At 55.0% G+C, this 19,660-nt stretch overlaps 8 protein-coding genes across 8 annotated transcripts; 6 read left to right on the top strand and 2 right to left on the bottom strand.

Moving 5' to 3' along the window:
* Positions 1-267: 267 nt before the first annotated feature.
* On the bottom strand, positions 268-2,580 carry LSCM1_03010 (uncharacterized protein; the record flags this gene model as incomplete). Its single annotated transcript, XM_067320564.1, has 1 exon — positions 268-2,580. One exon carries the CDS (start codon positions 2,578-2,580, stop codon positions 268-270), a length of 2,313 nt encoding a protein of 770 aa, XP_067177174.1.
* Positions 2,581-4,632: 2,052 nt separating this feature from the next.
* On the bottom strand, positions 4,633-5,559 carry LSCM1_03011 (uncharacterized protein; the record flags this gene model as incomplete). Its single annotated transcript, XM_067320565.1, has 1 exon — positions 4,633-5,559. The coding sequence occupies one exon, from the start codon at positions 5,557-5,559 to the stop codon at positions 4,633-4,635; it is 927 nt and encodes a 308-aa protein (XP_067177175.1).
* A 1,431-nt stretch (positions 5,560-6,990) lies between these two features.
* Positions 6,991-8,643, top strand: LSCM1_03012 (uncharacterized protein; the record flags this gene model as incomplete). Its single annotated transcript, XM_067320566.1, has 1 exon — positions 6,991-8,643. One exon carries the CDS (start codon positions 6,991-6,993, stop codon positions 8,641-8,643), a length of 1,653 nt encoding a protein of 550 aa, XP_067177176.1.
* A 663-nt stretch (positions 8,644-9,306) lies between these two features.
* LSCM1_03013 (uncharacterized protein) lies at positions 9,307-9,708 on the top strand (the record flags this gene model as incomplete). The annotated part of the gene is made up of 1 exon (XM_067320567.1): positions 9,307-9,708. The coding sequence occupies one exon, from the start codon at positions 9,307-9,309 to the stop codon at positions 9,706-9,708; it is 402 nt and encodes a 133-aa protein (XP_067177177.1).
* A 531-nt stretch (positions 9,709-10,239) lies between these two features.
* Positions 10,240-11,535, top strand: LSCM1_03014 (uncharacterized protein; the record flags this gene model as incomplete). The annotated part of the gene is made up of 1 exon (XM_067320568.1): positions 10,240-11,535. One exon carries the CDS (start codon positions 10,240-10,242, stop codon positions 11,533-11,535), a length of 1,296 nt encoding a protein of 431 aa, XP_067177178.1.
* A 438-nt stretch (positions 11,536-11,973) lies between these two features.
* LSCM1_03015 (uncharacterized protein) lies at positions 11,974-14,712 on the top strand (the record flags this gene model as incomplete). The annotated part of the gene is made up of 1 exon (XM_067320569.1): positions 11,974-14,712. One exon carries the CDS (start codon positions 11,974-11,976, stop codon positions 14,710-14,712), a length of 2,739 nt encoding a protein of 912 aa, XP_067177179.1.
* A 674-nt stretch (positions 14,713-15,386) lies between these two features.
* LSCM1_03016 (uncharacterized protein) lies at positions 15,387-16,925 on the top strand (the record flags this gene model as incomplete). Its single annotated transcript, XM_067320570.1, has 1 exon — positions 15,387-16,925. One exon carries the CDS (start codon positions 15,387-15,389, stop codon positions 16,923-16,925), a length of 1,539 nt encoding a protein of 512 aa, XP_067177180.1.
* A 791-nt stretch (positions 16,926-17,716) lies between these two features.
* LSCM1_03017 (uncharacterized protein) lies at positions 17,717-19,174 on the top strand (the record flags this gene model as incomplete). Its single annotated transcript, XM_067320571.1, has 1 exon — positions 17,717-19,174. The coding sequence occupies one exon, from the start codon at positions 17,717-17,719 to the stop codon at positions 19,172-19,174; it is 1,458 nt and encodes a 485-aa protein (XP_067177181.1).
* Between the last annotated feature and the right edge of the window lie 486 nt (positions 19,175-19,660).

The following is a 19,660-nucleotide window of genomic DNA, read 5'->3' on the forward strand; positions in this document are numbered from 1 at the left end:
GACACCCTCGATGCGAGGGCAGCAGTTGCCGCTGCCCACAAATCTGCTCCACCGCGAACCTAACAAACGGTGGTCGCTTTACGCACCCTCCATGTACGCAGGGGATGGCCCCCTCCCCGAGAGTGAAAAGGGGCGAGCGGCAGAAGCCTCTTTGGCATCCACGCGCGTCTGTGCAACGCGGACCGTGTCGGGAAAGTTGGTCGCACGAGATTACCTCGACGCGACTGGCACTCATTTCCGCGCACACGCACGCAGGCAGCCTTCTTGTCATTCTGGCTTGATGCGGCGCAGCTCCGCTGCGGCGGCGACCATGTTGTGCAGCGCCGCGCGGCACTCGTCCCAAGTGCGCGTCTTCAGGCCGCAGTCCGGGTTCACCCACAGCTGCCGGACAGGGAGGTGCTCTGCTGCCTTCCGCAGCAGGTCAACAATCGACTGGGTGGTGGGGATGTTGGGGCTGTGGATGTCGTACACACCCGGGCCGACGCTGTTGGGGTAGGTGAAGTCGGTGAAGGATTTGAGCGGCTCCATGTCTGAGCGCGAGGCCTCGATCGAGATGACGTCGGCATCCATGGCCGCGATCGTCTTGATGACGTCGTTCACCTCGGCGTAGCACATGTGTGTGTGGATCTGTGTTTGCGGGGCAACCCCCGACGTGCTCACGCGGAAGGAGCGCGAGGCCCAGTCCAGGTACTCCTCCCACTTGCTCCGCTGCAGCGGCAGCCCTTCGCGCAGCCCCGGCTCGTCCACCTGGATCACCTGGATACCGGCGCGCGCGAGGTCGCAGACCTCGTCGCGGATGGCGAGCGCCAGCTGCTCCGCTACGCTCTGCCGCGACAAGTCCTCGCGGACAAACGACCAGCAGAGAATGGTGACGGGGCCAGTGAGCATACCCTTCACGGGCCGCTGCGTCAGGGACTGCGCGTAGGCGGCCCAGGAGACCGTCATCGGGCGTGGCCGCCACACATCGCCGACGATGATGGGCGGCTTCACGCAGCGCGAGCCGTAGCTCTGCACCCAGCCGTTCTGGGTGAAGGCGAATCCCTCCAGCAGCTCGCCAAAGTACTCCACCATGTCGTTGCGCTCCGCCTCGCCGTGAACGAGGACGTCGAGAGCGATCTCCTCCTGCTGCCTGATGGCGTACGCGATGTGCTCCTTCAGTTGTGCCTCGTACGTTTGCTTGTCTGTGCGGCCCTTTTTGTGCGCCAGACGCTGCGCGCGCACTTCGGCCGTCTGTGGGAAGGAGCCGATCGTTGTGGTTGGCCACAGGGGCAGCTTCAGCGTCTCCTGCTGCACGAGCCAGCGCTGCGGGAAGGGGTCAGAGCGACGGGCGTCGGTGGCTGTCAGGCCCGCCACGCGGTCACGCACCTCCCTGCGGACTACTCGCTCCGTATGCTGCCGCGCCAGGAGAGGCACGCTGTACTCCGCCACGGTGGCCTCGCTGGCGGTGGCAACGGCGTCCGCCAGCAACTTCAGCTCACCGCACTTCTGCAGCGCAAAGGCAAGCCACTCCTTCACCTCCGCCTCGAGCGCCGTCTCGCATTCTAGGTTGATCGGGGAGTGCAGCAGCGAGCACGACGTACCGATCCACACCGCACGCCCAGGCGACTGTGTCCGCAGGGAAGCAAGCACCTGGTAGGCGGCCTGCAGGTCTGAGCGCCACACATTCCGGCCGTTCACGACGCCGGCTGAGAGAACCCAGTCCGCTGGCAACACACGCTCTACGTCGAGAGCCGACGCCGCCTGCACGCTCAGGTCGATGTGAAGCCCATTCACCGGCAAGGAGATGATAAGTGGCAGGTGATGTGACACGTCCTCAAAGTAGGTGGTAAGCAGCAGCTTCACCTCATGGCCGATCACGGCGCGCAGATCGCGGTACGTCTCCTCGTAAGCAGCCCTCCAGCTTGGCTCCAGCTCCAGCACCAGCGCCGGCTCGTCGATCTGCACCCACTTCACGCCCAAAGCCGCGAGACGCTTGAAAATCTCCGCGTACACCGGCACGAGCTTCGGAAGGAGAGAGGCGCGATCGAACGGCTTCTCGCCCTTGACCTTGCCCAGGTACACGTACGTCACAGGGCCCAGCAGCACCGGCTTCAGTCGCTCGGCGCCGAAGAGCGCTTTAGCCTCCTCCACCTCCTCGAAGAGCTGCATCCAAGAAAGACTGAACGCCGCCGAGGCGCTCGCGAACTCTGGCACAATGTAGTGGTAGTTGGTGTTGAACCATTTCGTCATCTCAGAGGCCGCAGCGGGGGCGCCGGTCGGCGCGCGACCGCGCGCGACGCGGAAGAGCGTGTCAAGATCCGCAGCGGCGCCGTCACCTGCGCGGTGACGCAGCGGTACATTGCCAAGCATCAGGCTGGTCGTGAGCACATGATCGTACCACGCAAAGTCACCAACAGGGAGAAGGTCCACGCCCCTCTCGCTTTGCTGCCGCAGGTGCCGCTTACGGAGATCGCTCCCGACCTGGCGCAGCGCCGCCTCCGTCATGTCACCTCGCCAGTAGGACTCGAGCGCCTTCTTCAGCTCCCGCTCCTCCCCCACGCGCGGGAAGCCTAGCGTGTGCGTCGTTACCAGAGAAGGCATTGTGCCGGATGAGCGATAGAGAGGCGAACCGAAGAGTTTGTGATAGAACTGTGCCAATGATGTCGAAGAAAAGGACGGAGAAAAAGAGCGCGGATAACAGGAGAGGACACGCGTCAGGGGAGACTCGGAGCAGGGTGAAAATGGAGCGCCACTCTTGACCACATCTGTCGCAGCTCATGCGTGACGAAAGCTGTGGCGAGTCATGAGATCCACCTGAGAGCAGCACAGCCAGCCCTCAGTGAAGAATCTTCCGGCTGTGAGCTAGCCTCTTTGACGAAAAGATGAGCGAGCGGCGAGGCATGCCACCTGTATGTGCCGCACACTGCATGCTACTGGGACGCATATGGCTGAGAGTATCCACCATACTCGGCCTCTCTCTCTCTCCCTCCGTTGGTATCAGCATACATCCACTACGACTGTGCTGGATCACCCAACGTGTGACTGGCACGCCCGACACCGTGAAAGAAGCGTCGAGTACGGAGTGACTTTTGCTGCCGCATAACGTGCCGTCACGTAAGAGGATACCTGGAGAATGTGCGAAGGAGCAGCTGTGCTCTCTAGCCATGGGACTCACTCTTCTGAGCAGCTAACGTTTCGCTTTCGGAGTCTCTTTATGCGTGCGCGTGTGCGTGCCTGAATGAAAAAGTCAGGGAAAAGGGATAGTTGCAGCTGGAAGAAGGTACTCCTGACAGCACAGTTCATCTGCTTTTTTCTCGGAACTGCTAAACTGGCGGAAAATAACAATAATAGTGGCACAAACGAAGAGACGTTTCAGAGGACGAAAGGAGACAAGGGGAAAGGTAAAAATATTTGGTAATAAGCTTGGCGACCCTTCTGCTGAAGGAAAAAGGCATTTGGCATCAATAACCTTCGGTTCACGGTAGTTCGCAACGAGAGCCACAGTGTTTTGATGAAAAGAAGTGAACCTGTAGAAATAATGGTTGTAGTCAAGTCAGAAATAATGCAAAAAGGAGGAAGCTGAGGGGGAAAAAAGACAGAACCATGGCAGTAGATAGTTCCCCTACACAGTATACCCCACGTAAAAAGCAGTAGAGGGTACCAACGCTGGCTTTCGTTGACAAGGTTCTCTCACCATGTCAAAGTATGTCAGTACAATGTGAAATGCACATCAGAAACAAGCAGCGGAGTACAGAGAACATGCGGAAACAGGCAGGCGTTACCGCTTTCAGGTTTGATGGGGACACTCCACGCGCGAGAAAACATGCAGCTGAAAATAGCGTTGTCGCGTAAATGGTTTGTAGACTTTCGGCAGTGGTACATTTAGTTTTTTTTTTTCGAAACACAGATAAAGCTGTCAGTGTGAGCGATGTCGGAGGGAGTGCTTAGGTACGCAGTACCGTGTAGTCATCCCCTTCATTGCGTGGGGGAAAGCAGAATAGACGACACGCGTTTCACATAGTCATCTATGGGAACAATGTTGCCTCCGTCCATAAGAGTAAATAAGGTTTGCTGTTGGAAAGTCAGTGGCACAACAACTCGGTTATTCACGCACCAATATAAGTAAAGGGGAGAAAAACGAGGCAAACGCGACAGGAAAAGCATTTTGGGGTTTTGTTTATGGCTAATCAATCGCAGATTACATAGAAAGAACTTGCCTACACAAGCAGAACGGATGCGTTAGCTGCAGCAAGGCTCAAGAGCTAGGCCAGTCAACACTGATTGGCCTTGTGTGCCCCTGATCAGTTCTACCCTATGCAGTACAGGCTACGCGCGCCGTGGCACCCTGTGGACCTGCGAAAAGGAAAGGCAAAGAGCAAATGGTAGGGTGTAGATTCATCGTCGTGTTGGTAAGGGAGAACTATGCATAAGTAGCGGGTTCTACCTTCATCATGGTCTCAAGAGTGCTCTCCTCGGCGCTCGCCATGCCTTTTTGTAGGAAAAAAAAGAGCAGTTGCCGACTGTCTTGCAAAGCGCGAGGAGGCCGGACTCAGCAGGGCCGGGAGAAAGCAATAAACCTCAATAATGCTGGAGATGAGTCAGACGCTCTCGTGTTGTACACGTGATGGAGCAATTCAAAGCAACGAGTCTGGCTTATGTTGTTGCTGGAATGATAAAGAAGACGTACAAGAACATGCCGAGAAGAGCGCCAATGAATGGCATCAATGTGGGTATCCAGAAGTAGTAGTTGTAGAGTGTGAAAGGCTCCGGGCCCCACAGCATGGCTGTGAACATGCGAGGTCCGAGATCGCGTGTGGGATTGAGGGCAAAGCCAGAGTTGACGCCTGTCGTTAGGCCAATGATGAATAGCAGCAACCCTACAGCGAGGGGTTTGTAGTTGACGGCCGGAGTCATGCGGCTGTCGGTGACGGCAAGAATACCCATCATGAGCGCCATGGTGTTGAACACCTCGCTCCACACGGCGTACCCATTCGGAACGTTAGGGTACGTGACGAAGATGCCGCTAAACTTCGAGGCCATCGTTTCATTGCGAAGTAGACTCGCGTGACCCTCGTCAAAGTGACTCTTAAAGAGTCCGTAGACGTTAACCGCGCCTAAAAAGGAGCCGAGAAGCTGGGCTAGAATGTATCCAGGTGCCCTCCTCCATGGAAAGGCACCAAAGACACAGTTCGCTAGGGTCACAGCCGGGTTCAAGTGGCCACCGGACACCGCCATGCTGATGTAGAGAGCGATGGCGAGTCCGAGCCCCCAGCCAAAAGTGACCGCAAGAAAAGTCACGTTTGTCTGGTAGCTGGCTGTGGCGCCTGTGTGAAAGAGCGTCGTCGCGTTGACGCCGGTGCCGAAGGAGAGAAGGAAAAATGATCCGAAGAACTCGGCCGCATACGCACGCAGCCACCATCGGTATTTGTATAGGGGCCACATGTCCTGCGATGTGAAGTCGCGTTTCTCCTCTTCGAGTTGGTGCGGATGGTCCTCATCCACGTCTTGTCCCATGGGCACGGCATGAGGGTCTTCCTTCTGCAGGTAAAGCTGAATCTCTGCTTCATGTGGCTGCGACATCTGTGTGGGGGATCTAGCGTACGCCGCTCAGTGATGCTGGTGCTGCCTGATGGTGTCTTGATAAAGAAGTGCAGGTGTTGCTGGTGCCGTCAGCTGAACCTGTGGCGAAGAAAAAAATTAGTAAGGTCAGGAGAAGGAAGGAAGGAAGAGGATTGTGGAGGGAAAAGCTTAATTCATGGAAGAGCATACTTCTGAAAGGCTTGTAGCTGGTGAGAGGCACGGCGATGAACTGTATGGAGGGAGATATGCACGGACTTGTGGCTGACTCGCCTGTTTTTTTTTTTAATGCTGATGGGTTTTGAAGTTTGCTTTTCGTAAGCTTCGCACAAGCAGTGGGTAGGGCACGTGCGAGCCCTGTGATCCCTACGTTCTTCTTTTGCCAAAGGTAAGATGTGTGGCTGCAGTTGAAAAGGGAGTGGGGCTGGGTGACGTATATTGTGACTCTTTGTCTTTGGCTCGGGCGCCACCGCGGGTAAGCGCCTATAGTTCGTTGGGGACCCCAGAGGGGGCAGCGCTCGCGGCATGTGTCGAATTTCGAAAAGAAAACTTGATGTTTTTCTGATCGCGCCCCCGCCCACTTCTTCTGCCTCTACTCTCATCCGGGGGGGGGAGAGCAGTAGGACGTGAACGAGCAATTACCTTGGGGTCTGGAGCAACACCTGGTATTCAGCGGGAAAGCAAGTGCCTGAAGAAAAGCAGAAATGGCATGCTAGGCGTTATTGAGCCCTTCTCTTCAAATGCCGGCGCCTTTCCTTTGCGGTGGATGGGTGGTGAGCGGTGCTAGCACTTTCTCGGGGTCCGTTGGTGCCGCTGCTCTCTTTGAACTCATGTGAAACCACGGACTGTCGAGGAGCTCAGATGACTTCTGCCTCTCTTCGAAACGTCTCAGAAAGGTGCTGCGAGGCTGTAGAAGAGAATTGCTTCCCATTTTGTTAGTGCTCTGTGGATCGTGCCGTCTGTGAACGCAGAATGAAGCACACTGCGCTTGCCAAAATTCACCTTTCATGTTTGCTCCACACAAGTTGGTTTTATTGCTTCCTCTCGTAGAAGGTCACGCCATTCGTCCCTGCTGACGCTCAAGTGTCGTATGCACGGAGTGTAGGTCGCTGAAAGCCTGGGTATGTGGGATCGCTTCCTCTGATTAGCGGTCACTGATGGAGCCAATCTTAGCCAGTCGCTTGTCGCATCCTAGCGCCTATTGCGGATCCCAGGTTAATTCAATGCCGCTTCGTGAAGAGGTAAAGTTTTCCTCTTCTTATTGCCACTATGTTCTCTTTCTTTTTTCTTTCGGGAATCTGTGCTCGCTAATGCAGCTCTTCTTTCTTCTCTCGACTGCTAGCATACCTCTGTGCGCATAAGTATCTGTGCAGAATGCCTATCGGCTCAGCTCACATTGACGCAGACTTTCAGCGTAGCGTTTAGAATGGTGAAATGCGCCGTTTAGCTACGAGCGTGCTTTGCTCGAACTATGATCGATGGCTAACACTGCGACCGGAGGCGACCGTCGACGCGGTTCGCTTTCCTCTTGGCTACGTACCTGTGGATGGTAGCGAGTCGATCGATTCAGTGTATGCACTACTAAAGCAAGGCCATTTCGTTGCTCCACTTAACCGAATCGAGGCAATCCACAAGGTAAGTGTGGGCGCGCGGGCATTGTGTAGGTCAGAGTATCCAGTTGTGGCAGTGCAAGATGTGCTGATGCTGCATCTAAGAGAGAAAGAAATTCTAGGTCGTGTTCTCATCCGTCGGGATTTCTGGACGCTGGATGACTTCAACGACGCCGAGCTGAATCAGAGTTTTGGGGTACAAAATTTGTACTTTGACAATTACAAGTGGTCTCAAGTGTTGTGGCGGCGCTTCCAGGCTTTTGTGGAGGAGTATTTTCCGGTAGCGGAGCATACGCACCTGCTGTATAGCGAATATGTGCAGCTCATTCGCAGCTTCTCCTCCTTCGAACAGGGCACCTTGGTGAGACCGTCGTTGCCCAAGACTATGAGGTTGCACGCACCCTATGGTGCTTTGATGCCGAGTAAGTTCACTCAGGAGCCGATTTTGCTTCTGAAAAATTGGCTGCTAAATTTCCGCGGTCCTCTTATGCTGCACCGAGCACTTGTTCTTAATGCAGGCTCAGGTGTGTTGGCGTTCGCGACGAAACTCTGTCACGTACCGATGGTGCGGGGAGTGGACCCTCGCCCTCGTTTCATCGAGGCATGCCGGAAGAATGCAGCTCGCTCAGCAAAGCTAGCAAATGTGAGCTTTCAAGTAGCAGAAATGTTCCCAGAAGTCCGAAAGGTGGAGAGGGATGGCCCCCGAAAGGGGAAATATGATCTGGTCATTTTTTACCCTGATGAGGAGATTGTGTCGGCGCTGTGGGATGGCGAGGAGGACCTGTTCGCGCCAACAGCGCAGGGCTATGCTGGGAAGCTCGAAGAGTTTTTCGAAAACGTCACGCCGCATCTGACAGAAAATGGGGTGATTGCTGTGTGTTGTACAAATGTACATGCACTACTCTACCCAGATGCGCCGAACCCTATTGAGTATGAGGTAAAGATCAATCGGCGCTTTGTCATCCTCGATTATTACGATGCCCCAGCACGGTACTCGGGAAATGTTCGAACGAGATTCGGGGAGCCGGCAGTCGAATGCCATCCAGAGCTAAAGAGGAAACTTCGCTCGGAGTTGTGGATCTTGCACAAGACCGAGTCCATCAATCACTTTGGGTTCATTCACGGCATTCCTGGAGCCAAGCCGCCAAACGTGGATAAGTGGCGTACGAAAAGCATGGGGCTGGAGCGGCGGAAGGCGCTTAAGGATCACGTGCGCTTGATGGGCGGCAACTGGGGCGACTACAAAGGCCGCCTACTCAGAATGCTCCAGGAGCAAACGGATGAGCCGGAGGACGATGTGGCGGAGTGCTTGCGCATGACTTTGGATCCCACTTACCCAAATGTTCTTGCTGAACGCGCGCGGAAGTCTGTTGAAGCGGGGGAAAAGGCAAAAGCCGATTTTCACCGCTCTGTGGCGCTTGAATATCGTGATTGTTCTCCCAGAGAGGCTTTTCGGCGGAAAATCTCTGAGTTCTGACTCTGCAATTCATAAGAGAAGGCAGAGCTGTTACGTGCTACAGATACACACACACACATACATACACACACACACACACACACACACACACACACATATATATATATATATATATATATATATGCGTCAGTGCGCGCATAAAACTACTAGTGCTTTTTTGTTTTATGAAAGAGACTAAAGCTGTCGGGTCGAGAGAACGGAAAGTCGTTTATCTAGGTCTCGGGTGGAGGCTAAGGAGGTATTTCATCGTGATCTTTTCGTCCACCTCGACGCTACTGTCATACCCTGCTTCTTTGTTTTGGCAGCTTTATGCGAGTGATCAGGGGATCATATAGACTCCTCTCGTGCCATGCAGTTCCTCCTATCGCTGCTACCATGTACCTTCTCCTTCTACCTCATTTCTGTTGTTTTCGGATCTCCTATTTCTCTTATAAAAGTCGCTGGCTTTCGATTGATGTAGTATCTTTTTTTCCTTTACGCGTTGCAAGCTACACGGAAGGTGGTGCCCCCGTAGATCACTATCAGTGAAGACAGGAGACTGCACAATAGAGTGCATTGTACGGCGCATATTAGGGTGCACTTTGGGGGCGTGTCTGTATTCCCTATAACGGTGCTTTCGCAGGAGGCACGTTGCTGCGAAGTTGCACGTTTTTGCTCAAAGGAATGGATGTTGTCGAGGAGTTTTTGCGCCTTCGCCGGGAAGGTAAGGGAGAAGAGGCCTATGCGCTTTTAGCGCCAGGGGCATCTATGGGGTGCCCTTGGGGCGGGATGCACCACGGCCGGCGCATCTACGATCTTTTGAGGGATGAGCGGCGATTCGCCAAGAGGGGATATCTCGACTCTGTGGCAATCGAGAAGATCGATGAAGGTACATACCAGCGGAAGTTTCAGTGGGATAGGGGTATGGCTGAGTTTGGCAACAGTGGCTATCGCTTTCTCGGTGTACTTCCGATGTGGCGGGAGCTGTACTTTGTTCGGGATGGGAAGATCAGCTTAGTCACTTCCGATAAGCTGCTGAAGAAGCGTTCAGTGCTTCATGCACTTTTCGGCATTGGTAGTGGATAAGAGAGAGAGGGTGGCTGGAAATATATGGTGTTGAGCGAACGTGTCTTTTCTATGCTGGTGCCATGTAGCTAAGCAGATAGCGCGCATACGCTTGGTGTTTTTTCTTCTATTTCAGCATGCCCGTATCCCCAGACGATGCCACCGTTGCGATGCTACTGCCATTGTTGATTTCTGCTGTAGACCAGCTGTGTATAGGTATTCCGAAGAACTGAAGCGAAAAAAGAGAACCATAACCCCTGATGAGGCAATCTTCTAAGCACTGCGACACTGCTTGGTGCATTATCATTTCGTTGATTTGCTTCATGAGTGAAAGCGTGCGATTCTCGTTGTTTGGTGTCGCTGCTGTGGTTGGTCGATTTCGTAACCAGCAGGGCTATGTTCCTCTAGCGCTGATGGAGAAGCCCATGTGTGCTAGTGCTGCTTCATTCATAGCATCAAGCAAGTACTCGCTGACCTTTGTCTCTTGCAACGTCTTTTTTGCTTGTTTGGTAGTTTCTCGGCGGATGGACTAGCCTTCTTGATGGACTAGGGATGAAGCGCAGTCGGCACGTGACGCATCAAGAAGAGGTCATGGAGGCCCTGAAGGATGGTGTACGGGCGTTAAGTATTTCGAGCATCCTTTCCACAAAGGATCTTGTTTGCAGGGAAGACCATGCACTCGCAATCCAGGAGTTTTTGGAGGACGACAAGCAGCACACGATGCAGATCTTCGGAATGCCTGGCACAGGCAAGACGGCGACCGTTAACTTCGCGTTGACACAACTGGCGTTGCAGCGTGGCTCGAAAGCGACAGCGGTTTTCCTCAATGGGTTTGTTGTTCAAAAGAGCTCTGACATCTACTACACTCTTTATCAGCATTTGACAAAGGCGAGGCTGGGAGTGGTGGAGCCGTGCCCCGTGACGCAGTGTGCATCTAGCATCGAAAAGCGCTTCCGGCATGGGTGGGGTGGCAAGCCACCCTCTTTGTGTGTCATAGTGGTGGATGAGGTTGATAAAATTCTGGAAAAACACGCTAAGGGGCTCTTCAAGTTAGTCGACTGGCTCACTTTGCCGTATGCCAGGTGCAAACTCATAACGATCTCCAACAGTATGGATCTTCAACTCGATGCGAAAACGAAAAGTCGCCTCGGCGCCATTAATCAGCTCGTGTTCTCATCGTATGGCACACAGGAGCTGCGCGAAATTCTCTTGCACCGTGTTGGCGCGATCGAGCCGAAGCTCTTCTCGGATCAGGCGATGAATCAGCTTTGCATACAAACAGCCTCACACTTTGGCGATGTGCGGCGACTGTTGCAGTCCGCGTCCGCTGCCATTTGTAGTGTCTTGATGCGGATCCAGGATGGGCCATTTGCTGTTACGTCTGCGGATGGGATAATCACGCTACGGGAGATTCACGGTGTCGTCCGGCAGATTTTTCATGACCGATTTGTTGAGTTCATCACGACGATGCGAAAGCCTGTCCTTTTCATCACTGTGGCGGTGCTCGGGAAGGAGACGGAGGAACTCATGAGGAAAGGTGAGGTGGACTGTCGGCTACCGCTGGAGCGCCTTCTGGCCATCACACAGCAGGCACAGCGGAGGTGCATGGATGTCTCACGGCCGATTTCTCGGGTGGGGTTCTTGGAGGAAGTTGAGTTACTCCGTCAGGTTTCTTTGATAGAGGTTTGCGCGGGTGAGGATTGCTTACCGATTCACACTGCCGATGAGCTACTGGACGCAGGGGAAGACGCTACTGTCCTGCTGCTCCAGCCGTATCAAATGGTCGTAGATTCGTGCCGCCTTCACGATGTGTTTGGCGCCACCTACGGTGCGGCACTGAACTTGTGACATAGGACTCAATCATACTTTTGTTAACTGTTCACTGCTACCATTCTGTTGTTTGTGATTTATGCTGCTGAGCCGAGGTCGCGCACATGGGCTGCGCAATGTCAAAATGAGTAAAATCTGGTGAAGTGGGGAATGGTTTTCGCGTGTCTACTTTGTGCTTCACAGTTATCAGAAAAGAATACTGGCGCGCACAGAGATAAAAGCGCCAAAAGGCGGTGTTGTGCTGGTCTGCGCAGTGCCGTATGTCGTTGCTGCACGTCGCCGAGAAGGCATCTTCCATGCGAAGCAGCGTAGGAAGCTTACTCAGGATGATATGGGTACTTCTTTCTGCTCATGAGCCCCTCATTTTTGTTTCTCTCGATACCAGTTGTTCTCGTCCCGGCTCTTTTTATTTTTCATTTTTCGGTGGTGTGTGAACCCCGAAAGAAATCTGTGCTGATGCCGCTTTCACAAAAAGGACCCGTATCCGGGTTCGCGGCTGCGGCGAAGGTCCTTTTCGACTCCGCCCAGCGTGTCGGCGCAGTCGAGCCACTGGAGCATAGCACCAAGCAGTACGCACAGCAGCTGAAGAAGATCCAGTCTCATAGCAAAAAGCGAGGAGGCTCACTAGGCGGTGTTTCGTACAAGGTGGCAGAGTTTTTGGCGGCGCAGCGACCACCTGCTCCTCAGCAACCTCGATCTGGGCCGCCTAAAGAGCGGACAATCGCGAAACGAGTGCCTCTGATCGAAATTCCTCCTCTCCCAGCAAACGCGCCTGCAACGAGAACTCTTGCCACGGAGAGGGAAAGCCGCGCACCGCTGGTTTCTCCTCCGAGCTTGAGCTCCTTGCTTGCCCCCCAAACGGATCCTCTGAAGGTAGCAGTGCTAGCACCCCCGATACCGCTTTCGCCTGCCACAACAGAGGCAGCAACGCCGGCTTCGCGTTCAGTGGAGGAGGTGTTCATCACCGAAGACAAGCCCCTTTTCGAGGTCCGCCAGCAGGTGGAGCCGCAACCGCTACCGGAGGCCGTTATTCAGCCAGCTTTGGCCTCTGCAACACCGCAGGAGCCGTTGACGCCTCTCCGTAAAATGAAGCCAGTGATAAGCATCCCTATTGCCGCAGTGGAAACGGCGCTGGATGTAGGGGTTGGCAGCGCGGCGCCTGACGTCCCGGCGGCGGCGACGTCGGTCGCAGGGCTCTCGGTGGATGTTTGGGAGCAGCAGCGTGAGCGGGAGCTCGAGCGACTGCAGAAGAAGCAGGAGGAAGAAGAGCAGCGGCGCCTCACGCTTTTGCGCGAGCAGGAGCACCAAACGCTTGGCAAGGAGTGGGCGGAGCGCCGCACTTACAAAGCTGTGTTTGAGGCAGAGCCTACTTTGGGCAGCAACCTCTTGCGCCAGCTATTCGCTGCAGATTCGGCTGCCGCATCTCTGTCGACATTTCAGAAGATGATTGAGGCCGGCGCGCGGACTTCCGCGCTGTTGCCTGCTGGCCTAGCTTCTGTAGCCTTTAGCATTCGCGCAGCGCCGCCTGCCGAGCGGCTGCACCTCAAGCGTGCTCTTCTCGACTGCGTCGAGAAGGCGAAGCTTCCTGAACAATTGAGGCGAAAGGCACACCTGCTGGTATGTGGCGGCACGGACTTTTTGACGGCGTTCGGCGCGTTGACGGCTGAAGAGAAGCAGCATCTGGACAGCCGGACCATCCTGCGAGCCATCCAGATCCTCGTGAGGAATGAGCGGTGGGAGGAGGCACTCGAGGTTGCCAAGCAAAGCCGCTCTAGCTTCCACAGCAGGAGCGATGTATTGGACCTCGCCCTGCTGAGGGCGAGTCAGTTGCTGAAGGAGGGGCCACGAAAAGAGATCGTTAGCTACGCGACTCAGTGCCTTACGGAGAGTGGGCGCATGGGCGTCCACGCCAAACTCCTCATCGCGAGTGCTGAACGTGGCGCGTACCGCCGCACATTGCTGAAGCAGCTGGCAGCGTCGTCGGATGCGGACGAGAGCGTCTACGCCGAACTTATTCTGCGCTCGGACAAAAGCCAGACCGAGGCCCTGTTGGCTGAGATCGCGGCCAGAGGGCTGAACAACGAAGATCCTGTGGTGCTCGGCGCCGTCGCGATGAAGGCGCTTGGCAGCGAGTCACCTGCGGACGTCTTCAAAGAGATTGATCGACAGGTTGCCAAGATTGGTCTACGACCAATGCACATCCGCGTCGCTACAATGACAGCTGTGTTGCATCCGACGGAGGAGGTGTTGCGGCAGGCAAGTGCGGTGGTGCAGATGGCTGCGCCAGCGGCCCGCTGCCCTGGTCTCCGCAAGCTGCTCCCCTTGCTTTACCAACAAAACATGCTTGACGAGATTGTGCAGTTGGCAGACGCCACCAATGGGTCTGTGCCTGTGGCGAAGCTGATGCCCCGTGCCGTGGCGTTCATGAATGAGGCACTCCTGAGGGTGGGGCGTGAGCCTCTCAGCAATGTGCGAGTCAGCGACATCGGCTTCTCGCGCGTGAACGGAGGCGCAGCTGCTAGCGCGTCTGGCAAGGTAGTTGAGGAGGCTGCGAGCGTGATTGTCGACATTGCAGGCTTGACAGAGAAGATGCTCCTTTTCGCTAAAGAACGGCAGTGGTCGAAGGCGCTGGGCGTTGTGAATGGACTGCCAACAGCCATCAAGGCGGACGCGTCCGCGGTGAGTCTGCTTTACAATTGTGCCTTGGGCGCCGCCGTCGAACAGCCAGAGAAGGTAAAGGATATTTATGCACTCATGTGCAATCGTAGGGTGAAAGTGAATGCCACTACGGTCAACACAGTGCTAAGTAGCCTAAGCAAGTCGCATCTCTGGGAGGACGCTCTTCAGTTCTTTAAGGCTACGGCTCTTGACCAACGAGACAACAACACGTATCTCATCTATTTCGCGCTGTTGGGAAAGCGGAATCTGTGGAAAGAGGCGACGGAGGCCTACGACGAGACGCGCGCGGCTATCCCGAAACTGCCTGCAGCTATGTTTTCTCTCATTATCGGTACGACCAGCGGCCACGACTGGCATGCCACGTTACGAATTTTCGAGGACATGCTGAAGGCGCATGGCTCTGGCGTCAAGGACAGCATCGTGACACAGGTGATTCGTTGCCTGGAGCGCAATGGAAAGGCTGCCGAGATTGCAAGGCTTGAAAAGGAGGTTGCTAAGCGGAAAAAGAAGAAGTAACGTTCTCCGCGTCGATGGAGAATCAGCTGCTCTGCGACCCCTTCAGACATTGGGAGGCGCATCACAAGCCATCCAGTCGAGGCCTTTTAGCCTTTCTGTCCCACGGCCGAACCCTTGCCTTGCCACATTGCAGCTGACTCATTTTCTCTTCTCATGGTACCAAGAGAAGCAAACGAAGGGACCATTTGGTGTTGCGACATGAATATAGTAGCAGCGTGGTACGCACTGGCTGGGTGGCGAAGTTTTTTTCTGAGGTCGGATACGACGTAGTCTGCTAAAAAAAACAAGGGAGTGACCTGAGAGGGAGTAGATGAAATGAATACAGTGCTCGCTCTTGCGTCTTCATCTACACCCACACGAAGTCGCTTGTGACGCGCCAATGGATGTGCTTCTGCATGCGTTGGCGATGTGAGGCGCCACTGATGAGGGCACCCATGGTGGCATCTCTTCTCTGTTAGCTGTCGTAGCATAGGCAGCCTTCTCTTTTTCATGAGCACGTTCACCTTCGCTTCTTTCTGCTCCGTGTCTTTTTGTGCTCAACCGCTCCCGATGGGGTGAAATGTCGTCTCGGGTGGGGTTTTCTGTCCAACCTTTAAGTCGGATCGTGACTCGAAAAGCGAGAAGGTACCTTTGACGTTTGTTCTCAAGTAGGTGGATTGGCCCTAGAGGTGAAAATGCCGGTGGCCAAGAAGGGATCAAGAAAGGGTGGTCGGAAGAAGATCCTTAGCGGCGTCGAGCTCGAGCGGATGCGTGCGGAGGAGTCGGAGAAGCGGTGCCGGCAGCTGATGCTGTTGCAAAGTCGCTTGCGCGAGGTTATTGCGGAGGAGAGGGAGATGTTCAACGCCGTCTCAGGAGCCATCGATGCCCGCTGGATGCGCTTTTTGCGCGAATGCAAGCAGAGGGAACTTGTGGTCGAAATCGAAGTTCTGCGGCGGACCTTCGAGGCGACGCTGGACCGAAAGGAAGCATTCTCTTCGACCCTTCTTGAGGAGCTTGAGGTAATGGAGGAGCAGTGCAGGCACGCCTTTCGTTCTCACATGGACGTTGTCGGTTCTCTGCTAGAGCTGCACGCGGCTCGCACGAGAGACCTTGAGGGAGAGCTTGAGTCAAACATCGCGGAGATGCAGCGAGACTTCGAGTACGAGAGGGCGGAGCTGGAGGTGAAGCACCGTATTGAGATGGATGACTTGCGATTGATTCTGGACAACATGGCGGCCGAGGCGGAGATGTTGGAGAAGAGGCTGCAGGAGGAAACGTCTGAGGGTCACGAAACGGCTGCCGAGAAGATGGATGAAGACAAAAGACAGATGGAAGCAGACCTCTACAAGGTCGAAGATGGTCTACGCGGTGAGCTGGATTCCCGTTACAGAAACTTTATGTCCACCGCGCAGGCAAACATGAAGGAGTACACGGCGATGTGCAAAGAAGATCAGGATACGACTGAGCGTATTGCTGCCCAGCTGCGGAAGATCGAGAAGCTGCAAAGCAACGTTGCGTCATGGCGCACCAATATCGCCCGTAACGCAAAGGAGTGGGAAGGCCGCAACGCGGCCATACAAGCAGAGCGGGACGCCACACTGGCGCACCTGAAGAAGCTGAAGGAGAAGATGCAGCGATGGAGGCAGCTACAGTCTAGATCACTCATCGAGTTAGTGAAGGAGGCGAACGCAACCGAGGAGTCGCTGCAGGCGACCTCGAAGCGAGCTGCGCGTCTTCTTCGGCTAGTGGAGCTATGCAAGCCGCTGGAAACGGAGCGAGAGCAGGTTCTCTTGCATGAGGCGAACATTTCAGCGGCAGCAGTCGACGCAGAAACAAAGTGCCGCGTCGCCGCTGCCAACTCTGGAAATGCTCAGGACGATGTCGATTCAGGCGGCTACGCCGCTCCGGCTGCAAATGAGCAGTGGCAGTCGCTAGAGCGGTTCTGGGTGATGCATAACAAGGTGGTGCTGGACAATGCAGCGCTGGCCCAAGAACGTTTTCTTTTGGAAGGGGAGAACCGACAGTTGCAGGCGGTCCTAAAGGAATACTTAGATGACGTTTCTATAAGTGATCAAGTGATGCGCCAGAGCAACGCCCTTCTTCGGACGCAGGCATCCCACCCCAACGTTGTTCAGTCCGTGAACGCGCGCGATGGTGGCGGCATAAGAGGCTACAATGTGGTCGAGGGAAACAAGTTCATCAGCGACCAAACCCGTCACGCCGTCGGGCATTAGCAACTGGCTAATGTGCTCCAGTTCTGTGAAAGGCGCTGCTTGCAGAAAACCAGTCAGAACCTTCTCGTTGGTCACCTTGACGGAATCTCTCTAGCTGGAACCGAATCTCTTCGCTCTCCTATGAACTCACTTTGTTTTGTTGCGGAGACGGTGGGAGCTGGCTAAACTTTGGCGTGGCGAGCAAGATGTACGATGTAATCAAAAAAAAAACAGCGTCATGCTGAAAGCTCGAGTGAGATGCCTCGTGCTGGCTCATGTTTGACTGCGCTATGGATGTAATTCTTGACTCCCAGCTTTACTGTGTTTTTTGAAGACGAGAAGGACACGCGAAGAGGTATCTGGCGCATGGAGCTATGAACTGCTGGTCTTTGTCCTGCTTCCTACAGCTCTTTTTCACTGATAGCTTTTTCTATCAAAGCGCCGCAACGGCCCTTGCAGGGGTTGTGCACGGGACTGCGTAAGCAGAGTGCCGATATAGCTGCTGCGATCGCACGATGTCGGCTGCAGGCATCATGAACATCATTGCTTCACCTCAACCGTTCCCTCCTTTTCTATGCACCTACGGCAACTGCTCACCGGTACTCACTGTGGAAAGACTTTGCTGCATTTCGCTGTGGCTCCAATACCGTGTCAGTGCTCCCCCTCCTCATATTCACACTCGCTGTCCAGGCTAGCTTCCGTAGCCTTTATATATATGTGTATATGGGGAGTTTCCTGTTAGCGACGCACCGTAGAAGGCCCGATTGGCTGACTTGTTTCTAGCGACTTTACCGGCACTTTTTGACGCGGCAATGCGCCGCTTGGTGCACCGTACACCCACCTTGGCGGCACTCACTGCTGCTTGCCGGCGGATTGAATTGCGGGAGCCGTGCAGCCCAGAGGGCATTCGAGAACTGCTACAGCGGGCTGAGAGGGAGCAGGAGAGGCGTGGGTGCGCTGTCGATCAGCGCAAGGTCGTGTTTGCCGCTGCGAGCAGCGGCGACCATCGTTCCCGCATCGCTGCTGCTGAGGCGTTCGATGTAGCAGCGGCGGGATTGCCGCGCCCGCCGAACTTTTGCTACATGAACGTTTCAGTGGACTATGCGGGGATGATTGAGGCGCCTGAGGTCATTTGGTTTAACATGTGCAGGGTGAACGGCTTCACCCCGTCAACAGTGAAGACTGGCGCCGTACATATGGTGGGAGGGTTGGTGTGTCATCAGCGCCTTGGCGGGGGATATATTCAAGTGATTCTTGGCTGCATCCCGGACTTGGAGATGGACTCGTTTACGTTTGATGCAATACCGGACGAGGCCGAGATCGCGGTCACAAATCGACCACCTCCAGCTGTGGCTTTTGCCATGCTCGATACTGGTCTAGCCCTCCAGTACGAGCAGGCTCTCTCAGGACACGTCAGCAGTCTGAGCAGCGCACTCGGGAAGGACTGCCCTTTGGTTGGTGGACTTTACCCTCCTGTTGGAAGCGTTAGTGGTGTCGTGGAGCAGAATGGCAAACTGGAGGACTCGGTCTTCTTCATCAATGACCGTACGTACCAGGGAAGTGCGACTGCAGTTGTGCTGCGCAGCAAGCTGTTGAATGCACATGCGGTTAGTGTGGTTCCGTCAATTTCGATCGGCAGCGCTTCTGTGACTGATGTCGTGTGCGAGGGTGGCGTAGCAACTGTACGCACGCTGAATAACCGGCTGGCAACGAGTGTCGTCAAGGAGCTATACTCGCTGCCGGATATTGCGGGGAAGCCGTGCAAGGTGTTTTTGGGCGTGCGACACGGTGACGTGCACGTGCCCGTCTCATTCGTGGGGCACCCAGATAGCGGCGAACTTATTTTTCCCCTTCCACCGGGCGCATCTCTAGCCCTAAACAGCACTGCCGATTTCCTTGTGGACGACGTAGAGCTGGACACGGAAATGGCTGCGAGTCTCCTGATCAGTATGGAGAAGCGCATTGCACCGGTGTTCGTCGAGAAGGACATCAATGTTGCACGTGAGGCACGCCGTAACATTATTGCGTCCTCAACGGCTGCTTTTCACTTTTCTCACGGTGGGCTGAACGCCGTTGCGAAACCGGATGTTCCTGTCGTCAACTTGGGCACTGGCGGGGCGATCTTTGCACCGTCGATTCTGCAGCGTTGCGTTGGACGTTCATGCCCGAACACTGGCTTTTTTTCGCCTGGTCAGGTGGCGACGGTGGGACGCCTCACGTCCATCTTCCCCCGGTCTAGCACCTACTGCTTTTTGGAGGGAACTGAGTAGGGCATACTGGGGCTCACACGTGTGTATGCGTGTGTCTATGTATGCGTATGTGTCTCTGTGTGAGGACTTGTGAGGCGATTGTTTCTCAGGAGGGAAGTGCATTCGTTGTGTCTTTCGGACCGACTCGCTCGTGTGCGTCTGGTCGGCTGCTCGTGCCACCACACCTTCACTTCTTTGTCGTCACAGGTGATCATTGACCGGGAGCCTAATAGGTAAAATCGAGAGAGGTAGAAGGCAGGAAGACACTCAATCGACTGCTTGCTTGTGTGCGGCAATTACCTTCCCACGTCGCAGCGACTGCGAGCAGTGTGTTTTGCGTTCTCCTTTAAAGGACGAATGACGTTTTTCTCTCACGCTCTCCTCACTTGAGCGCTCGAGGGTGCTAATGGCCTGATTCCTCGAGAGGGGTTAAACAGCGAGGGTCTGTGTGTTTGTCGACGGGGTCTGTCACAAAGGCGACCACAGGCATAATCTTCCCCCGAAGGC

The sequence above is a fragment of the Leishmania martiniquensis genome, chromosome 28 (assembly GCF_017916325.1).
Source record: "Leishmania martiniquensis isolate LSCM1 chromosome 28, whole genome shotgun sequence".
Classification (NCBI taxonomy): domain Eukaryota; phylum Euglenozoa; class Kinetoplastea; order Trypanosomatida; family Trypanosomatidae; genus Leishmania; species Leishmania martiniquensis.